This window comes from Oncorhynchus clarkii, chromosome 14 (assembly GCF_045791955.1).
Source record: "Oncorhynchus clarkii lewisi isolate Uvic-CL-2024 chromosome 14, UVic_Ocla_1.0, whole genome shotgun sequence".
In the NCBI taxonomy this organism is placed as follows: domain Eukaryota; kingdom Metazoa; phylum Chordata; class Actinopteri; order Salmoniformes; family Salmonidae; genus Oncorhynchus; species Oncorhynchus clarkii.
In genome coordinates this window covers 15414342-15437486 of record NC_092160.1, presented here as the reverse complement: position 1 = coordinate 15437486, position 23145 = coordinate 15414342, and the positions used below count along the sequence as shown (strand labels likewise).

Genomic DNA, 23145 nt, shown 5'->3' with positions numbered 1-23145 from the left:
TGGGAAAATCTAAAGAAATCAGCCAAGACCTCAGAAGAAAATTGTGGTCCTCCACAAGTCTGGTTCATCCTTGGAAGCAATTTCCAAACACCTGAAGGTGCCACGGTCATCTGTACAAACAATAGTATGCAAGTATAAACACCATGGGACCACTCAGCCGCCATACCGCTCAGGAAGGAGACGCGTTCTGTCTCATAGAGATTAACATACTTTGGTGCGAAAAGTGCAAATCAATCCCAGAACAACAGCAAAGAACCTTGTGAAGATGTTGGAGGAAACAGGTACAAAAGTATCTATATCCACAGTAAAACCAGTCCTATATCGACATAACCTCAGCAAAGAAGAAGCCACTGCTCCAAAACCGCCATAAAAAAGCCAGACTACGGTTTACAACTGCACATGTGGACAAATATCGTACTTTTTGGAGAAATGTCCTCTGGTCTGATGAAACAAAAATATAACTCTTTGGCCATAATGACCATCGTTATGTTTGGAGGAAAAAGGGGGAGGCTTGCAAGCCAAATAACACCATCCCAACCATGAAGCACAGGGGTGGTAGCATCATGTTGTGGGCGTGCTTTGCTGCAGGAGGGACTGGTGCACTTCACAAAACAGGTGGCAACATGAGGGAGGAAAATAATGTGGGTATATTGAATCAACATCTCAAGACATCAGTCAGGAAGTTGAAGCTTGGTCACAAATGGGTCTTCGAAATGGACAATGACCCCAAGCATACTTCTAAAGTTGTGGCAAAATGGCTTAAGGACAACAAAGTCAAGGTATTGGAGTGGCCATCACAAAGTCCTGACCTCAATCCTATAGAAAATGTGTGGGCAGAACTGAAAAAGCACGTGCGAGCAAGGAGGCCTACAAACCTGCCTCAGTTACACCAGCTCTGTCAGGTGGAATGGGCCAAAATTCACCCAACTTATTATGGGAAGCTTGTGGTAGGCTACCCGAAACATTTGACTCAAGTTAAACAATTTAAAGGCAATGCTACCAAATACTAATTGAGTGTATGTAAACTTCTGACCCACTGGGAAGGTGATAGAAGGAATAAAAGCTGAAATAAATAATTCTCTCTACAATCATTCTGACATTTCACATTCTGAAAATAAAGTGGTGGATCCTAATTGACCTGAGACAGGGATTTTTTACTAATATCAAATGTAAGGAATTGTGGAAAAACTGAGTTTAAATGTATTTGGCTAAAGTGTATGTAAACTTCTGACTTCAACTGTAAGTACATTTGAGCAATTCCATTTACTTTGATACTTAAACATATTTAAAACCAAAAACTTTTAGTCTTTTACTGAGTGACTTTCACTTTTACTTGAGTCATTTTCTATTAAGGTATCTTTACTTTTCCTCAAGTATGACAATTGAGTGCCTTTTCCATCACTTCTGATTGACAGGGCAGATCTCTGTCTGGGAGGAGAAACACACCAAATACACATGAGAGAGAATATAAATGGGAACAGCAGAAGCAAAGATGTGGAAATTAACCAGAGCTAAAGCAAGAGAGACAGTTAGGATGTGTGATGGAATCACAATAAGAAGGAATGGATAAAGGAAAGGGAACATTTCAGAGAAAAAGAGTGGTTAAGATTGAAAATAAAGTGAGCGAGATAGAATGTGTGTGTGAGAGAGAGCGAGAGATTGCCATGACTTCCAGAGAAGGAGAGAAAGTGACAGAGTGAGAGTTTTTCAGATAGAAAATTATAAAGAATGATAGGGAGAGAGGGAGAGAGACGATGATAAAGAGGAAGAAGGAAAGAGATGAAGATGAAGAGGGAGAGAAACGGTGATGTAGAGGAAGAGGGAGAGAGACGATGATGTAGAGGGAGAGAGACGAGGAAGAGGGAGAGAGACGATGATGAAGAGCAAGAGTGAGAGAGACTATGATGAAAAGGAAGGAGAGAGATGATGATGAAGAGGGAGAGAGACGATGATGAAGAGGAAGGGTGTGCGAGACGATGAAGAGGGTGAGAGACGATAACGAAGAGGGAGAGAGACGATGAGGAAGAAGAAGAGTGAGAGAGAGAAGATGATGAAGAGGGAGAGAGACGATAATGTAGAGGAAGAGGGAGTGAGACGACGGGGAGAGGGCGAAAGACTGAGGAAGCGGGAGATAGACGATGATGAAGAGGAAGAGAGAGAGAGAGAGAGACGATGAGGAGGGAGAGCGATGAAGAGGGAGTGGGAGAGAGATGAAGAGGAATGAGAGGGACGATGATGAAGAGGGAGCGAGACGATGAGGAAGAGTATGAGAGAGGGAGAGACGATGATGAAGAGAAAGAGTGAGAGACGGTGATGAAGAGGGAGAGAGACGATGAGGAAGCGGAAGAGGGAGAGAGACAATGAGGAAGAGGGAGAGTGACGATGATGAAGAGGAAGGAGCGAGACTAGACCCGTAACAATGATGAGGAAGAGAGATGAAGAGGAAGAGAGATGATGATGAAGAGGGAGAGGGACGAAGAGGAAGGGATACGATGATGAAGAGGAAAAGGGAGATAGACGATCATGAAGAGGAAGGGGAAGAGGGAGAGAGACGATGATGAAGAGGGAGAGAGATGATGATGAAGAGGAAGAGGGAAGATGATGAAGAAGAAGAGGGAGAGAGACGATAAGTAAGAGTGTGAGACGATGATGAAGAGGAAGCGTGAGAGACGATGATGAAGAGAAAGAGTTTGAGAGACGATAAGGAAGTGGAAGAGGGACAGAGACGATGATGAAGAGGAAGGAGAAAGACTCGTAACAATGATGATGAAGAGGAAGAGAGACGATGATGAAGAGGAAGAAGGAGAGACGATGAAGAGGAAGAAGGAGAGAGATGAGGAAGAGGGAGAGAGATGAAGAGGAAGAGGGATGATGATGAAGAAGAAGAGGGAGAGAGACGATAAGGAAGAGTGTGAGACGATGATGAAGAGGAAGCGTGAGAGACGATGATGAAGAGAAAGAGTGTGAGAGACGATAAGGAAGTGGAAGAGGGACACAGACGATGATGAAGAGGATGGAGAAAGACTCGTAACAATGATGATGAAGTGGAAGAGAGACGATGATGAAGAGGAAGAGAGACGATGATAAAGAGGGAGAGGGACGAAGAGGAAGAGAGACAATGATGAAGCGGAAGAAGGAGAGACGATGAAAAGGAAGAAGGAGAGAGACGAGGAAGAGGGAGAGAGACGATGATGAAGAGGAAGAGAGACAGAGAGAAAGAGTGTGTCTCAGACCAACTGTCATCACCGTCATGTCTTCCAGATGACTTACCGGTGATCTGGACTAGAAGTGGAGCATCAGCACTAAGACAACCAGGACAGGGTGTCGCTCTCAGTTCACCACGCCGAATGGGGCGATGTCACACACACAGATCATCAGCTGCCCATTCCCATCTGCCGCTAGTGTTGTCTTAGTGATAGTTCTGTTTTGTCATGCAATGTAGCTCTGGCTCTGGTCCAATGTCCACACTAGTGGATGCTCAGCTAAGACCTAAGACCTATTGCCCCGGATCCATACACGTTTTGCGACCAGGCGGGATGGAATTATTGTATCTAGTGATGCACCGATATGACATTTTTGGCCGATACCGATATCCGATACTTTCCTTGCCAAAAACCCTGATAACGATAACCGATATTTCAAATTTTAGGGGCCTTTTAAGCATTCTAGTACAGTTAAATAGTTAACACACACACATAGACGCAGCGGTGTAAGGCACTGCATTTCAGTGCAAGAGGTGTCACTACAGTCCCTGGTTCGAATCCAGGCTGTATCACATCCGGCCGTGATTGGGAGTCTCATGGGGCAGTGCACAATTGGCCCATCGTCACCCGGGGTAGGCCATAATTGTAAATAAGAATTTGTTCTTAACTGACTTGTCTGTTTAAATAAAGGTTACACACACACACCACACTGACCAAAGTTATTTTGTTTTACTGGTAAGGTCTAATTTTCCCCTATAGTCTGTTGCGGTGTTTAGTTGAATTTCATTCTTGTCACCAGTGATATACTGTAATGTACGTAGTATTATTGGTTATATTTTATGTTGTAAAGTTCAAATGCAGTAGTAAGCTAAATCCCCAGAATAAAATCTAAATGCAGTGGATGTGTTAAGGCTGCAGCCAGCAGCTGTGCAGATATTCCATTCAAAGTTAATTAACTTAATCTTGAGAGAGAGAGAGAGAGGGAGAGAGAGAGAGATGCAGAATGAGAGACATTTAAGGAGGAATGGAGTGCGTGTGAGTTTGCATGTGCATGTGTTCTGCTCTGTGTGTGGTAGTATCTGGGACGCTGGGACCGAGATGGAGATGGAGGGAGAAAGTAGAAGAGGGAGAGACAGTGAGAGAGAGAGTCCGTGTGTTAATTCATTCATTGGCAAGATCTCTCTCCATCTTCCTCTCCTCTTTCTCTTTCAGTTCCAGTAATGGTTCCATCAGGACAGTGCCAGGCTTGGTCTGTGTGTCAAAGCTGATGGGGCCCTCGATGCCCCCTTTGTCTTACCCTCCTTCCTCTCCTCCCTCTATCCCTCTCTCTTTGATGGAGTCAGTCCAATCATAAGGCCCTGGGAGATGAACCGTGACTGATGAAATATCAACCGCATACGAGGATCACGTTGCAACCGCAGTCAGCCTGTGCTGATGTGGTGAGGGGGATGGAGGGAGGAAGAGAGTTGGATTGGTGGGTGGATGGATGGAGATAGATGTAGAGGAGATGGGAGGAGATTAATGAAATGAGTAGGCCATAGGTAGGGGAGTTAAATGTGGACACACACACACACACACTGTAACACTCTTCTTCAGGATCGGTGGGTCCCCTGCAGGATGGTTAAGCTAACGTAGGCCAGTGCTATTAGCATGAGGTTGTAAGTAACAAGAAAGGGCGGGCTTGACGCAACATTTTGAACAGAAATGCAATGGTTCATTGGATCACCTAAAACGTTGCATATATATGCTGCCATCTAGTGGCCAACATTTTTATTGCACCTGTGCTGGAATAATGCTAATAATAAAAGCACCTCCTCCCAGCTGCTCACTGCACTGAGGATAGGAAACTCTGTCACCACCGATAAATCCAGTATAATTGAGAATTTCAATAAGCATTTTTCTACGACTGGCCATGCTTTCCACAGCAACTCGCCCAAGCCTTCCCCATTTCTCTTTCTCCCAAATCCAGTCAGCTGATGTTCTGAAAGAGCTGCAAAATCTGGACCCCTACAAATCAGCCGGGCTAGACAATCTGGACCCTTTCTTTCTAAAAGTATCTGTCGAAATTGTTGCAACCCCTATTACTAGCCTGTTTAACCTCTCTTTCGTGTCGTCTGAGATTCCCAAAGATTGGAAAGCAGCTGCGGTCATCCCCCTCTTCAAAGATGGGGACACTCTTGACCCAAACTGCTACAGACCTATATCTATCCTACCCTGCCTTTCTAAGGTCTTCAAAATCCAAGTCAACAACAGATTACCGATAATTTCGAATCACACCGCACCTTCTCCGCTATGCAATCTGGTTGCAGAGCTGGTCATGGGTGCACATCAGCCACGCTCAAGGTACTAAACGATATCTTAACCGCAATCAATAAGAAACAATACTGTGCTGCTTTTGACTATGTCAATCACCACATCCTCATCAGCAGACTCAACAGCCTCGGTTTCTCAAATGATTGCCTCGCCTGGTTCACCAACTACTTTTCCGATAGAGGTCAGTGTGTCAAATCGGAGGGCCTGTTGTCCGGGCCTCTGGCAGTCTCTATGGGGGTGCCACAGGGTTCAATTATTGGGCCAACTCTTTTCTCTGTATACATCAATGATGTCGCTCTTGCTGCTGGTGAGTCTCTGATCCACCTCTACGCAGACGACACCATTCTGTATACCTCTGGCCCTTCTTTGGACACTGTGTTAACAACCCTCCAGACAAGCTTCAATGCCATACAACTCTCCTTCCGTGACCTCCAACTGCTCTTAAATACAAGTAAAACTAAATGCATGCTCTTTAACCGATCGCTGCCTACATCTGTCCGTTCGCCCATTATCACTGCTCTGGACGGTTCTGACTTAGAATATGTGGACAACTACAAATACCTAGGTGTCTGGTTAGTCTGCAAACTATCCTTCCAGACTCACATCAAACATCTCCAATCCAAAGTTAAATCTAGAATTGGCATCCTATTTTGCAACAAAGCATCCTTCACTCATACTGCCAAACATACCCTTGTGAAACTGACCATCCTACCGATTCTCGACTTCGGCGATGTCATTTACAAAATAGCCTCCAACACCCTACTCAACAAATTGGATGCAGTCTATCACAGTGCCATCCGTTTTGTCACCAAAGCCCCATATACTACCCACCACTGCGACCTGTACGCTCTCATTGGCTGGCCCTCGCTTCATACTCGTCGCCAAACCCACTGGTTCCAGGTCATCTACAAGACCCTACTAGGTAAAGTCCTGCCTTATCTCAGCTCGCTGGTCACCATAGCAACACCCACCCGTAGCACGCGCTCCAGCAGGTGTATTTTACTGGTCACCCCCTGGGCCAATTCCTCCTTTGGCCGCCTCTCCTTCCAACTCTCTGCTGCAAATGAATGTAACGAACTACAAAAATCTCTGAAACTGGAAACACTTCTCTCCCTCACCAGCTTTAAGCACCAGCTGTCAGAGCAGCTCACAGATCACTGCACTTGTACATAGCCCATCTATAAATAGCCCAAACAATTACCTCATCTCCTACTGTATTTATTTATTTATTTTTGCTACCTTGCACCCCAGTATTTCTACTTTGCACATTTCCTACTGCAAAACTACAATTACAGTGTTTTTAATTGCTATATTGTATTTACTTCGCCACCGTGGCCTTTTCATTGCCTTTACCTCCCTTCTCACCTCATTTGCTCACATTGTATATAGACTTGTTTTTGTACTGTATTATTCCGGGTTAGAGTCCCGCTCCTTGAAAGTTGCAGCTCTATCCTTTAGCTCAGTGCAGATGTTGCCTGTGATCCTTGGCTTCTGGTTGGGGTATGTATGTACAGTCAATGTGGGGACGACGTCATCGATGCACTTATTGATGAAGCCAGTGACTGATGTGGTGTACTCCTCAATGACATCGGAAGGATCCCGGAACATATTCCAGTCTGTGCTAGCAAAACAGTCCTGTAGCTTAGCATCTGCTTCATCTGACCGTATGTTGTGCTGAGATGTTTTCCATTTGATTCTTACACACTGTCCATTACCATCAGAATGCAACACGAATCTTATTTCAGCACTGTTCATTAGCTTCAGAATGCAACACGGATCTTATTTCAGCACTGTTCATTAGCTTCAGAATGAAACACGGATCTTATTTCATCACTGTTCATTAGCTTCAGAATGAAACACAGATATTATTTAATCACTGTTCATTAGCTTCAGAATGCAACACAGATCTTATTTCATCACTGTCCATTAGCTTCAGAATGCAACATGGATCTTATTTCTTCTCTTTACAGTCTTAACTCAATACTATAAAGCTGGAAGTTAGTATTTTCGAACAGAGTACAAGGTTTCCCCCTAAAGACAAACTCATGGCAGATCAGGCTAATGGACTAATTGTTCCCAGATCATCCTGACCAAGTAAAGCAATGGCAGATCAACCAGGCAGACGAATCAATCCCGACAGACGGACAGAGAGATGACGAATCAATATCAAATCAGCCCAGATACTCTAAACTATTATTGTCACGCAAACAATCTGTCTCTCTGTCTGTAAGATGAGATGGTAGGCCTATTACATTTAATTTAGTCATATAGTATTTTCTTTGTGTAGGGTGTATATTTAATCTGATTAGTGTGTAACAGGGTTTAATTGGTTTGTGCATTGGTAAGGATCATGTATCTTATATGAAGGTCTGTGCTTTGCTTTGGTGTCATGTTCTCAGGGAGACATTGATGTGATGCAATTTGTTGATTGGATGAATTTCATAACGTTAGCACTCTAAAGTCATCAGTGTGACTTTGTAGCTGCCGCAGCACTGGGCTGGGGGCTTAGCAGCACAATAGAAGAAGTGGTCTGATGACACAACCAGTCTATTGAGATTAAAGGCTGTCTGTCCGGCCCGCTCAATCAGAGCCCCTCGATCGATTTGCTCCGGGAGCCATGTCTTACTCACCCCTCTTACTTCCCTCTCTCCTCTCTCTGTCATCTCTCCTCCCTCTATCATTGTTGGAGAATCGCAGCCCTGGCCAAGGAGAATGAGACAATGTTCCCTATCGATTAACCAAGTGGTCCTGTACCAGGAGGGGACTGCAGGATGGATAGGCTGTCTATAGGGTGTGTGTGTGGTGTGTGGTGGGTGGGTGGGTTTGGGTTTGTGTGTAGATATTCTGTACTGAACTGTTTCATCACTAAGTGCAAATGTGTTGTCTATGTGTGTCAACTCAAATTCAGGACAAAACAGACTGCATTTGCAATCTTGCTCCTTGGCCTGTATTCTGAGAGAAGCAGAGGAAACCAGGTCCGTGTTCAATAGAGGTTGCTTGTTTGTGACATGTAGACAGGCTGTGCTGAGACACTGTTTCATAATGCATGAGGAGGACAGGACGGGCGGAGCAGGCACACATCCCTCACATCAAATGGGCTGATACAAGATAGTGTGGAAAGACAGAGAGAGAGAGGAGGAGGCAGGAAGACAGGTTGAGCAAGAATTGGGAAGCACTTGGAGAATCATATTTATGTGGCTTAATGAATACTTGTGGTATATACATAGCCTGCAAATGAATGCTTAAAGTAAAGGTATAGAAAAACATGTTAACATCGAATTGTAACACAGATACATACAGTAGAAAAGTATTCAGTGTATAGAATTGGATCTGATATGTGCATTGATGTTGTATTGGTGTGTGTTGATGTTGTATTGATGGTGTATTGTTTTTGTGTTGATGTGTATTGATGCTGTATTGTTCTTGTATTGTCCTTGTATTGATGTTGTATTGTCCTTGTATTGATGTTGTATTGTCCTTGTATTGATGTTGTATTGTCCTTGTATTGATGTTGTATTGATGTTGTATTGTCCTTGTATTGATGTTGTATTGATGTTGTATTGTCCTTGTATTGATGTTGTATTGTTCTTGTATTGATGTTGGATTGTCCTTGTATTGATGTTGTATTGTCCTTGTATTGATGTTGTATTGATGGTGTATTGTTTTTGTGTTGATGTGTATTGATGCTGTATTGTTCTTGTATTGTCCTTGTATTGATGTTGTATTGTCCTTGTATTGATGTTGTATTGATGGTGTATTGTTTTTGTGTTGATGTGTATTGATGCTGTATTGTTCTTGTATTGTCCTTGTATTGATGTTGTATTGTCCTTGTATTGATGTTGTATTGTCCTTGTATTGATGTTGTATTGATGTTGGATTGTTCTTGTATTGATGTTATATTGATGTTGTATTGTCCTTGTATTGATGTTGGATTGTTCTTGTATTGATGTTGGATTGTTCTTGTATTGATGTTATATTGTTCTTTTATTGGTGTTGTATTGATATTGTATTGGTGTTGTATTGGTGTTGTATTGGTGTTGTATTGTTCTTGTATTGGTGTTGTATTGATGTTATATTGTTATTGTGTTGATGTGTATTTGTGTTGTATTGGTGTTGTGTTGATGTTGTATTGTTCTTGTGTTGATGTGTATTGGTCTTGTATTGGTGTTGTATTGGTGTTGTGTTGATGTTGTATTGATGTTGTATTGGTGTTGTATTGATGTTGTATTGGTGTTGTGTTGATGTTGTATTGGTGTTGTGTTGATGTGTATTGGTCTTGTATTTGTGTTGTATTGGTGTTGTGTTGATGTTGTATTGTTTGTGTGTTGATGTGTATTGCTGTTGTATTGTTCTTGTATTGGTGTTGTATTGATGTTGTATTGATGTTGTATTGGTGTTGTATTGGTGTTGTATTGATGTTGTATTGGTGTTGTATTGATGTTGTATTGATGTTGTATTGGTGTTGTATTGGTGTTGTGTTGATGTGTATTGGTGTTGTGTTGATGTTGTATTGTTCTTGTGTTGATGTGTATTGGTGTTGTATTGATGTTGTATTGGTGTTGTATTGATGTTGTATTAGTGTTGTGTTGATGTGTATTGGTGTTGTGTTGATGTTGTATTGTTTGTGTGTTGATGTGTATTGATGTTGTATTGTTCTTGTATTGGTGTTGTATTGATGTTGTATTGATGTTGTATTGGTGTTGTATTGATGTTGTATTGATGTTGTATTGATGTTGTATTGGTGTTGTGTTGATGTGTATTGGTGTTGTGTTGATGTTGTATTGTTCTTGTGTTGATGTGTATTGGTGTTGTATTGATGTTGTATTGGTGTTGTATTGATGTTGTATTAGTGTTGTGTTGATGTGTATTGGTGTTGTGTTGATGTTGTATTGTTCTTGTGTTGATGTGTATTGGTGTTGTATTGATGTTGTATTGGTGTTGTATTGATGTTGTATTGGTGTTGTGTTGATGTGTATTGGTGTTGTGTTGATGTTGTATTGTTCTTGTGTTGATGTGTATTGGTGTTGTATTGATGTTGTATTGGTGTTGTGTTGATGTGTATTGGTGTTGTATTGATGTTGTATTGGTGTTGTATTGTGTTGTATTAGTATTGTATTGATGTTGTATTGTTCTTGTGTTGATGTGTATTGGTGTGTATACAGGGATAATCTGTAAAATAGACCTTGGTCTCAGCATAACTCTCTGTCAAAATAAAGTTTAAATAAATACTCAAACACTGTTAAACAATAACAATAAATACAAATATTTACCCTCTGCAGACTGCACTACCATGACAACTTCCCTAATGCTCTCTCTCGGTGTCGATGTAAAACAAGCACCTAGGAACGTGATCTTACATTTTAAGTGCTCATCTGTCGGGGACGCACTGGGGTGCACTTGTAAAAATGGACCACCTGCTTGCTTCTCAAAAAGTAAAAGAAAATGAATTTAAGCTAAATACTACCGAGTAACTCCCTTTGTCAACTAACCATGTGACAGGCGTTGCAGATTGATATTGTTATTAAATTGGGGTAGTTAAGTTTGTGGTTAGAAGCTTTTTATTAATTGTCAAAACTCTATCTCCCTGGGTGATATTTGGGGAGGGTTAGCTGTTGAAATGGAATAATGGGGTTTAGCCCTGAGCAGGGTGTGTGTGTTATGTGTCCTGTGTGTGCATGTGCTTAGGTGTGACCATGTGTATGTTGTATGTTTTTGGGCATGCTCCCCCAATTTTTTTTTGTGTGTGTGTGTGTGTGTGTGTGTGTGCGTGCGTGCGTGCGTGCAGGCTTCACTGTTAACCCACACATCTGGGAGCACAGAGGAGATCTGAGAAAGTTTTACAGTTCTTTGGTAACATTTCCGAGGGTCTGTGTTTTCGTGTGTGTTACATCTGACAGTTTGTCACTGTGGTATGTTTAGGATGTACGGAAGCTTGTAGCTGCTGCCTGTCGAGTCTAACACAGTCTAGTGTTGTACAGGGTGGTCCGCCGTCGTACAGTGATCCTAGGCAGGGCTACAGAGGCACAGAACAGTACAAACTTGTGTTCCTTATCCACATGGACCTAAAGGGACATTACACTTTCAGATCAAAGTTTGTCAGATGTCTAATGTTAAGATGTCCCATGACATTGGTTGTGTAGATCTAGCTATATGCCTCTACCCCCCAAAAATAAAAAGGGTAAACACAAATTAAAAGCAGGAAAGATGGTGCTAATCTTTTCCATTCATTTGGGGTAGAGGCACATAGCTGGATCTACACAACCAATGTGATGGGACGTGGTTTCATCTTGGCATGAGTCCACTTTTGAGGTAAAAAATAATTGGACACATTTTCATTCATAAGTGTAATGTCATTTTATTAAAACATGCAATGAGGAAGGGATGAGTAACTCCCCAGATAATATTAAACACTTTGAGATGAAATTAAAGTGCTATACCATTATCATTCATCTCTAAACTGACCTTCCACATCTTAATGGCACATTAGGGGAAAACACTTTACTGTTTGATGAAATCCAGTGAAACCGATAGCTTAAGGGGTGGTAGGGTAAGAATGGATCTATTTGTGTCTTATCACGGGCCTCCCCATGGTACGTGTACCGTCCATTTACCAGATGGGGAAAAAGGGGTTTAGCACTAGGGGAAAGAACCACATCATGTTAATTGTGGTATAACATAACCACATGTGATGTGGTGCGTCATCAAGCCTATCTCCCGGGCACAGCTGAGATTCATAAAGCTTATCAACCAATTAGAAAGACGGCAGCTATTGGATTTGAATGTTAACACAGCGTTCAATGGCAACGATTTTTGCATATCTCAATTTGGCAGAATTTGACCCTAATCAACCCCAATTGTTTTCTTTTATAAGCATAGATTTCAATGTGTTCTCAGAGTACATTGTGGACATCATTGGCTAGCTTGTTCACCTCCAGCAATAGCTGTATCTTATGAGTCACAATGTAAATGACTTAGGCGACTATTTCAGTCTAGCGAAAGACTATGTATCTCTCTGAATCCATTGCACATGGTGTTATTGTAAGATTTGAATGGGCAAACAGATCTTAGGACTTGTGCTGCCGGAGGCCCGTCTTTTATTGGATGAAACGATGAGAAGTGCGTTGAGTTCAGGGGCATTGTTCTCCTGGTGTAGTAGTTGCTGCCTGCTGTATGGCTGCTCTAGTCAGTGTGTTGTTATTTTTCCTGTGTGGTGATTTGTTGTGTGTAGGCTGTGGGCTCATATTACTTGCCTGCCTGCCTGCCTGCCTGCCTGCCTGCCTGCCTGTCTGTCTGTCTGTCTGTCTTTCAACATCTCATTGATATCCAGTGACAAAGACAACCTCATGTTCTTCTCCTAATCTGAATCAGGAGCCACTAATCCACCTCCAGCTGCTCCTCTTACAAGAGGACAGAGGAACTGGGTTACTGCCCCGCTTAGAAGAGAAGGTTATGGTTTCCGTATATACTGACTCAAATGACAATAGAGTTCCTACGTTATGAATTCAGATGCAGAACATGTGTCCGAGTTATGCTAGAGTGATACAATGTGTCTTTACTGGCTGTACTCAGGCCTGAATGTCAATGAAATATGTGTACGTTGTTTGATTTCCCACTGTGTGATGTCAAGAAGAATAGGCTCTGGTTTGAATGTGGATCATGCGTTGATGCTGGAGTGTGTGTGTGTGTGTGTGTGTGTGTGTGTGTGTGTGTGTGTGTGTGTGTGTGTGTGTGTGTGTGTGTGTGTGTGTGTGTGTGTGTGTGTGTGTGTGTGTGTGTGTGTGCGAGTGCGAGTGCAGTGCCTTTGTGCATCCGCGTACGTGAATTTGGGAGTGTGGTTGTATGTGTGTGTGTGTGTGTATGTTTGGGTTTGTGAATCTAACCGCACCCCCGTCACTCTCCTCTTCCTCTCCAGATGGCGGACGAAGCAGAATTTGGATTACTGCTTTCTCATGATGTACGCCCAGTCTAAAGGGACCTACTATGTGCAGGTACGAAACCTCAATCTTCCAGTATGCATCTGTTTACTGTTTTAGGAAATGAGTGCATTCTGCAGTGTAAAATGAGAATCTGGAAGTGTGTAAACACTATGAACTGTTTGTAATGGGAATAATAGTTGTCCGTGCTTGGAACTACGTTGCTCACAGGGCAGCCATTGCACATAACCTTCGAGCAGGTGGCACTCCACTTCACTTCATTTTCCACGCAAGACCTATCGTGAGGGTGACATGCCATAAATTAGCCTCAGTCGTCTCCCACAGTCGGGGCTGCATTCGTGAGACCCGACGAACGCTTGCGTTTTGACATTAACACCCGATGCGGTTGTGTATTTTGACAGCGCTACTTGCTCTGAACTTCAAGGAGGTTCTCCTCTGGTGAAGGGAAAGGTAATTACTTCCACGTTATTTCCCAGCCGGGGAAGGAAGTGGAAAGATGCAAACTCTGTTAGGCAGATGCAGATTAGGAGGGAGCGTTGTGATTAGGTTGGGATTTGGTTACTGTCTTTCTGTTGCTGTAAAACATCATCTGTCTCTCATTCCTACCCATAATGTAGGAGGATATGTTGACACACCACTAGGCCTCCATCGAAGCGTCTTCGGAACAAGAAGACAATCTGTATCCATTGAAGCCGAGACTGAGGGAATGCAACGCATGTGTAGCATATGGCTCAGGCACCAATGCTTGTTCCATGTGACATTGTGTGCTTTGATGAGAGCACAGAAACATTTGGTTCTGTGTTGCTCTGACATATTGTCTGAATGGCTCCTGTCCCCTGGAGAGATGTGTTCTGATCTCATTCACAATGTGCCTTTGTACTCCTTAGAGAAAACAGGAGACCATGTTAAAATAGCAGTAAAATCAGGCGCTACTCACCTTTCAACGTCCCTTGTCTACTTTTAAAACCTAGATGTTCCATATTCATTGAAATTGACAGTGTAGAATATATTAAAACAGACTGGTTCAAACACAGGTTTAAATCAACACATGTAACGGCTGCTTGAACAAACTGCTGCTCCTCATTACCGGGCAGACTTTAGCCACTGGGATAGAAACTGATGGAAACAGCCATGTTTATTCTGCCACCGGCTGGGGATAGGGTAACGGCCATCTGTTGCAGCCCAATGTATCACCCTGGCGTGGCATGCGACTCACAAAACATGTATCCGGGCTGTCTCCACCTCGGTCCCCACTCACGGCGGGAGAAGAGGGGGTGAGAGGGAAGCAGGGTGAGATGGGAAGTGGCAGGAGTTGCGTGGGACCAGTTTTGGAGCCTCGCCTCAGAAAGGAGAGGAGAGGAGCGCATGTGACAGTTTATTTCTTCAGAATCACCTCATCTGTTTTGTGACACACAGAGCAGCTGTCACTCCTCTCACCACGGCAGGCTGTCCAGATGTCTTTTTTATTTATTTTATTTATTTGTATTCATGTTAATTAGTTGCAGTTGACTGGGAGGTCTTTGGTAGTTGTGTGTTTCATCTCCTGTTTAAGTCTACTGACTCATTTAAAGCTAATTTTAAAGCTTTTTTGTAAGAGGATAAAGGACAGTTTTTATTGGTTTAGAGTATACAAATGAAGCAATTAAGTAATTTTAATTGGAAATACAGTACCAGTCAAAAGTTTGGACACACCTACTCATTCAAAGGTTTTTCTTTATTTTTGCTATTTTCTACATTGTATACTAATACTGAAGACATCAAAACTATGGAATAACATATATGGAATCATGTAGTAACCAAAAAAAGTTTGCCTTGCCTTGATTTGCACACTCTTGGCATTCTCTCAACCAGCTTCACCTGGAATGCTTTTCCAACATTCTTGAAGGAGTTCACACATATGCTGAGCACTTGCTGGCAACTCACCTCAAACCATCTCAATTTGGTTGAGATCAGGTGATTGTGGAGGCCAGGTCATCTGATGCAGCACTCCATGACTCTCCTTCTTGGTTAAATAGCCCGTACACAGCCTGGAGGTGTGTTGGGTCATTGTCCTGTTGGTTAAGTGTGCCTTGAATTCTAAATAAATCACTGACATTGTCTCCAGCAAAGCACCCCCACACCATAACACCTCCTCCTCCATGCTTCACAGTGGTAACCACACATGCAGAGATCATCTGTTCACCTATGTGTCTCACAAAGACACGGCAGTTGGAACCGAAAATCTCTGATTTGGACTCATCAGACCAAAGGACAGATTTCCACCTGTCTAATGTCCATTGCTCATGTTTCTTGGCCCAAGCAAGTCTCTTCTTCTTATTGGTGTCCTTTAGGAGTGTTTTTTTTGTTGCAGCGATTTGAGCATAAAGGCCTGATTCATGCAGTCTCCTCTGAACAGTTGATGTTGAGATGTGTCTGTAACTTGAACTCTGAGAAGCATTTATTTGGACTGCACTTTCTGAGGCTGGCAACTCTAATGAACGTATCCTCTGTAGCAGAGGTAACTCTGGGTCTTTTTTCCTGTGTCGGTCTTCATGAGAGTCAGTTTCATCATAGCAATTGATGGTTTTTGCGACTGCACTTGAAGAGTGTCTTGAAGATGGACTGTCGTTTCTCTTTGCTTATTTGAGCTGTTCTTGAAATAATATGGAATTGGTATTTTACCAAATAGGGCTATCTTCTGTATACCAACCCTACCTTGTCACAAAACAACTGATTGGCTCACACTCGTTAAGAAGTAAATACATTCCACAAATGAACTTTTAACAAGACACACCTGTTAATTGAAATGCATTCCAGGTGACTACCTCATGAAGCTGGTTGAGAAAATGCCAAGAGTGTGCAAAGCTGCCATCAGGGCAAAGGGTGTCGATTTGAAGAATCTCAAATATAAAATATATTTTGATTTGTTTTATACTTTTTTGGTTACCTCATGATTCCATACAATTTTATTCCATAGTTTTGATGTCTTCACAATTATTCTACAATGTAGAAAATAGTTTTTTTTTAAATATATATATATTTTTGAATGAGTAGGTGTGTCCAAACTTTTGACTGGTACTGTATACTGTACGCTGAACCATACAATGTGTATTACATAATTTCACGCTGTCATCTATTTTCTGTAATGCTTTTGACCCCTTCCGGAGTTTTCAATTATTCAGAAGTACAGGCCATATGTTTGCAATCACAAAAAGCCATTGCTACAAATTACATCTATTAGTATTTAATCAAATGTAATGACTGGGAATTGTAACGTTAATTCCCCTTAATAAAGGAAATAAATGTTTAACTCTTTTCCTCCCCTTTTCTCTCCCTCAGCTGGAGGATGACATTGTTGCGCGTCCAAATTACTTTACCACGATGAAGAACTTTGCCCTGCAGCAGCCTTCTGAGGAGTGGATGATCTTGGAGTTCTCCCAGCTGGGCTTCATCGGTAAGCCTCAGCCTGTGCCAAAAGAGCTAGCCTAGCGCTATTGTTGATAGTGTGAGTTAAAGAGCAACGACTCAGGGTGTTTTCACATTTGGTCCCTTTCAGACAATTGTTTTGGTTCGCTTAATTTTTGTGCAGTGTGAACACTTCAAAGGAACTCAGACCCCTCAAAAGAGCCCCCGAAGTGAACCGAGCTGAAACTATCTCGAGAGGTGGTCTGAGGGCAGTTTGCTTGAATTCCGTGGCCCGGATCCCTTTTTTAGGACCATGTGAACGCTAAGCTCAACAAGTTTGCTTGTTCTTTTCCCCCCACCACACACTAGACTACTGCAACAACGTTTCCCTTGCGAGACGCACAGAAATTCCTAAATTAGGTTTTAGTTTAGATTATTTGTTTGCAGTATGTGATCTATTGGCTAAGATACCTTCATAAGCTGTTTATTGATTGTGGGGTTTGAAAGTGTGAGAAGACAAGCAATTTGGTGAGAATCACAACATATATTACAAAATAGTTTATAGTTCTTAAAGGGGCAGTACAGCAGCATACCTTGGATGTACAATATTCAATTACATCATTATTTATTCTGCAGTTATTCTATTGCAATTTATTATTCTACCAATAAAATGCACATGTTAATAGTGTCTTCTGAATACAAATATTATGTCTCATATTTTAACTAAATGCAATCTATTAGCTTCCAAATTGTAAGTAGGTACAGTACCAGTCAAAAGTTGGAACACACCTACTCATTCAAGGGTTTTTCTTTATTTTTACTGTTTTCTACATTGTAGAATAATAGTGAAGACATCAAAACTATGAAATAACACATATGAAATCATGTAGTAACCAAAAAAACAAATCAAAGTATATTTTATATTTGAGATTCTTCGAAGTAGCTACCCTTTGCCATGATGACAGCTTTGCACACTCTTGGCATTCTCTCAACTAGGTTAATCTGGAATGCTTTTCCAACAGTCTTGAAGGAGTTCCCACATATGCTGAGCACTTGTTGGCTGCTTTTCCTCCACTCTGTGGTCCAACTCATCTCAAACCATCTGAATTGGGTTGAGGTTGGGTGATTGTGGAGGCCAGGTCATCTGATGCAGCACTCCATGACTCTCCTCATGAGAGCCAGTTTCATCATAGCGCTTGATGGTTTTTGCGACTGCACTCAAAGAAACTTTCAAAGTTCTTGAAATTTGACTGACCTTCATGTCTTAAAGTATTGATGGACTGTTGTTTCTCTTTGCTTATTTGAGCTGTTCTTGCCACAATATGGACTTGGTCTTTTACCAAATAGGGCTATCTTCTGCATACCAACCCTGCCTTGTCACAACACAAATGATCGGCTCAAACCGATCAAGAAGTAAAGAAATTCGACAAATGAACTTTTAACAAGGCAAACCTGTTAATTGAAATACATTCCAGGTGACTACCCCATGAAGCTGGTTGAGAAAATGCCAAGTGTGTGCAAAGCTTTAAACGAGTAGATGTGTCCAAACTTTTGACTGGTACTGTATATCTAGCTGTCCGATAACACATTCTGATTGAATGGCTTGTCCTGCACTAAACATACCAAAGTAAATGCAAAGAGGACTCGGTTCACAAAATAGTTTAAGTGAACTGGCAAAAGAGTTGAGTCCTCATTCAAAGGCAAGGTCACTGTGAATACAAAGAGAACGGGGTTCTTTTGACTTTTTACCGTATAGTACACTTTAAAGAGGACTATATATGAAAACACCCTTAGTGTCACCAAAGCAGTGTTACTACAGCCTAAAGAGCTAGCCCTACCACGTTACTGTTGAGTGCCTGTACATCTACGATTGCAAAAATCCGGTAACTTTCCCAACATTCCTAGGTTTTCCAGAAATCCTGGTTGATTTCTTGCTTATTCCCTCCTGATTCCAGGCATCTTCCAACCGGGTTTTTTGGAAAACCAGGGAATTTGGGGAAAGTTACCGTGTTTTTGCAATCCTAGCCAGAAGAACTAGCCAGGTGCTCTAATACTGAACGTTAAACATTTCTGACTTAAGATTCTCACCTAGGCAGCCCCCAAAAAAGAGACTTCCTATGAACCCACAAGTAGGACACTGATACTTGAACAATTGCCTCGAAAGCCACTTGGTTATTCATACGAATAATGCTGACCAATGGCAAAGGTAAGCTATTTTAGTCAGAAGGTTATAATCAAATCTACAGCTTGGCAGGAAAGTTGTTTCTAAGCTCCCTCCAACTTGTCAGAACTACATTTCAAAGTACCCACTTTGAATTAAAGCCGGCGAAATTAATTGAAGCTTTAACCTGCATTTGATCTCTGCTCTAATTATACTGCAGAAAGTAATCAATTACTTATATCTTCCGGAATCTTTCAGTGTGGGGTAGCTGGCATGTGAAAATACAGTGCTCTGTTGACTGGAGCTGAAGGAAATTGAATTGATTTTAGAGGCAAGGCCACAGTCTCGGTTAGTGAGAGCAGTTCCAACTTCCAATTAAAGTGAACTGAAGGGGAACATTTTTTAAATGCAGCCAAAACTTTTCAGTGGTTGTGTTATCTTTGGTGAGAAAATGGGGAACACATGTGGTGTGTTTTTGGGGCTCGTGCAGAGCTAGTTGTTTCCGACCCAAAGTAAAGAGGTTTTGACAGCCAGCACAGGACCAGGTCCCAAGGTAAACGGAACCAAAGAATCCCCTAGCCGTTCTTCCGCAGGGTTTGACACGTGCCGGACACACACAGACCCCATGGGGTCTATCAGCTGTCTAACTACACCCACTAACTCAGTATCAGAGTCAATTGTGTCTTCTGATGAAAATGAATAGTGATATACATTATCCTTACCCCCCAGAAGTCATCTATGACTGAAATAAAAACATGGTGCAGATTGATTTGAAATGATGAGCGTAAAATACCCAAATAAACCCTTCTCTGATGGTCTGTTTTTGTCATGGGACTCCTAATAGTCTGGCTGAAGCTGAATTCCACTTTATGACTATGGCCTTTGACATTTCAAACATTTCCATTCAGAGCTTAAGAGGGGTATGGTGTCTTGTGACTCTCTGCTGATCAGTAAAAAACAAATTACCGAATCCACTGAAAAGCCCCCAAGAGGCCACCACTGTGTGCTTTTGTTTTGTTCTCTGATAAATGTGAAAGACGAATATTGCAGTGGCGTGTATTTATGAATGCCAAGAGAAGCCAGGCTTCCTCAAAAAATGTACCAAGAAAAAAACATACAAAATACTTTATCTTTTGTCTCTGTGTTTCATAAATGTCCTTCAATTCGCAATAGTCTGAATGTATCTCACTGGAGAAAGCATCCGAGGGAACGGAACATCACCCATCTGTCTCAGTATGTGTAGCGTATCTATCTGATGCTTTCTGGTCAGAAAGAGTATGACATTGTTGCCTCCCGTAGTAGCATTTAAGTGCAAGGGAAGCCAGAAAGAATTTGGCCTCCCTTGATAAAAAATAAATCAAATAATGGCCAATCAATGTTGTGCTAAACTGCGTGAGCTCAGCTGTGAATGCTCCTGACGCACCCCAAAAAAGTGTCAAGGGAAGCCAGTTTGGATTTGGCTTCAGACCAATCACATCACAAGCCAAATGTCATTATTGACAGATTTTTATTTATTTATTGTTGCATCTCGTTGTGTCCCAAGGTAAACTGAACCAAAGAATCCCATTATGGCAGGGTTTGACAGGTGCCAGACACAGACAGACCACATGGGTGGCTGGCTAGCAAGCTAGCTAAAATCGTCCCTCTCCTAAATTAGCAATGAAGATAGGGATTTGGTCTTGTGGTTTTACTTAATTCTCCGTGCTGGCCGATGATTATAACAGCGATTCTGATCCAACCATAAGTTCCTACATTGTGCCCCTGGCCTGAGAGGATGGAAGTTCAACATGTAGCTAGATGTAGTATGCTAACGTTAACTAGCTGGCCTGGCACATCATTGCCCATAAAAGGAAGTTAGGCTAGCGAGGAAGCTTTTTAGCTAGGTAGCCAAGGTCAACAAAAACTAAAAGTGTGTATTGTATGATAGAACGTTTAGGCAACATCAAAGAGCGGAGTATGGGATTGGTGTTTCTCTACAAGTAGAGTGAGTCGACGAGTTTTTTCTACTTGCATGCACGCACACACCACACACGCACACACTGACACACACACACACACACACACACACACACACACACACACACACACACACACACACACACACACACACACACCATTAACATGGATAGCCACATCATATTTAGCTTACGTTGATTGGACTAAATAGTTTTTGGTATCTTTTAGTTGTCACTGTATTAGACTAAGCATAGGTGATTTGATGATGTTGAAATGGTGCAAGAATATTGGCGGCAGCTCCTGTTTTCTTTGTGACTTGTGGTAACACTCCTTGGTTCTAAATCAATAGTTTAGTAGTCTTGACCATGCTGTAGGTCGTGTAACTGTTTGTTTACATGCAATATGTTTTGTGGACTTCACCGGAAAGATGTTGCTCTCCGGTTTTGTAATGAAACAAATGTGTGGTTGAATTCATTCTTCCACTATGTCTTCTTATTGCCTCGGCCTATATATCACGGTGGCAAGGCATATGAACTAACAGGTTATAGAGCAAACAACGCAATTATCACAACACATACACTACCGTTCAAAAGTTTGGGGTCACTTAGAAATGTCCTTGTTTTTGAAAGAAAAGCTCATTTTTTGTTCATTAACATAACATCAAATTGATCAGAAATACCGTGTAGACATTGTTATGTTGTAAATGACTATTGTAGCTGGAAACGGCTGACTTTTAATGGAATATCTACATAGGCGTACAGAGGCTTATTATCAGCAACCATCACTCCTGTGTTCCAATGGCACCTTGTGTTAGCTAATCCAAGTTTATCATTTAAAAGGCTAATTGATCATTAGAAAACCCTTTTGCAATTATGTTAGCACAGCTGGAAACTCTTGTTCTGATTAAAGAAGCAATAAAACTGTCTTTTTTTAGACTAGTTGAATATCTGGAGCATCAGCATTTGTGGGTTTGATTACAGGCTCAAAATGGCCAGAAACAAATAACTTTCTTCTGAAACTCGTCAGTCTATTCTTGTTCTGAGAAGGCTATTCCATGTGAGAAATTGTCAAGAAACTGAAGAGAAACTGTGTACTACTACTCCCTTCACAGAACAGTGCAAACGGTGCACAACTGAGCAAGTACATTAGAGTGTCTAGTTTGAGAATCAGACGCCTCACAAGTCCTCAACTTGCAGCTTCATTAAATTGTACCTGCAAAACACCTGTCTCAACATCAACAGTGAAGAGGCGACTCCGGGATGCTGGCCATCTAGGCACAGTTGCAAAGAAAAAGCCATATCTCAGACTGGCCAATAAAAATAAAAGATTAAGATGGGCAAAAGAACACAGTCACTGGACAGAGGAACTCTGCCTAGAAGGCCAGCATCCCGTAGTCGCCTCTTCACTGTTGATGTTGAGACTGGTGTTTTACGGGTGCTATTTAATGAAGCTGCCAGTTAAGGACCTGTGAGACGTCTGTTTCTCAAACTAGACACTCTAATGTACTTGTCCTCTTGCTCAGTTGTGCACCAGACAACACCGGCAACAACGTCGTCTATGGGCACAAACCCACCGTCGCTGGACCAGACAGGACAGGCAAAAAGTGCTCTTCACTGACGAGTCACTGTTTTGTCTCACCAGGGGTGATGGTCGGATTTGCGTTTATCGTCGAAGGAATGAGCGTTACACTGAGGCCTGTACTCTGGAGCGGGATCAATTTGGAGGTGGAGGGTCCCTCATGGTCTGGAGCGGTGTGTCACAGCATCATTGGACTGAGCTTGTTGTCATTGCGGGCAAGCTCAACGCTGTGCGTTACAGGGAAGACATCCTCCTCCCTCATGTGGTACCCTTCCTACAGGCTCATCCTGACATGACCCTCCAGCATGACAATGCCACCAGCCATACTGCTCATTCTGTGCGTGATTTCCTGCAAGACAGGAATGTCAGTGTTCTGCCATGGCCAGCGAAGAGCCCGGATGGAGGGTGAAGGCTAGGGCCATTCCTCCCAGAAATGTCCGGGAACTTGAAGGTGCCTTGGTGGAAGAGTGGGGTAACATCTCACAGCAAGAACTGACAAATCTGGTGAAGTCCATGAGAAGATGCACTGCAGTTCTTAATGCAGCTGGTGGCCACACCAGATACTGACTGTTACTTTTGATTTTGACCCCTCCCCCCCTCTGTCCAGTTACACATT

The 23145-nt window shown here is 42.3% G+C and overlaps 1 protein-coding gene across 1 annotated transcript in view; it reads left to right on the top strand.

Moving 5' to 3' along the window:
- LOC139366344 (alpha-1,3-mannosyl-glycoprotein 4-beta-N-acetylglucosaminyltransferase B) overlaps positions 1 to 23145 on the top strand; it is a 161153-nt gene that overhangs the window by 111479 nt on the left and 26529 nt on the right. The window contains exons 7-8 of the mRNA XM_071103714.1: positions 13429 to 13504; positions 16769 to 16883. Coding sequence (XP_070959815.1) covers positions 13429 to 13504; positions 16769 to 16883 — 191 coding nt within the window. The remainder of the gene's footprint in view (positions 1 to 13428; positions 13505 to 16768; positions 16884 to 23145) is intronic.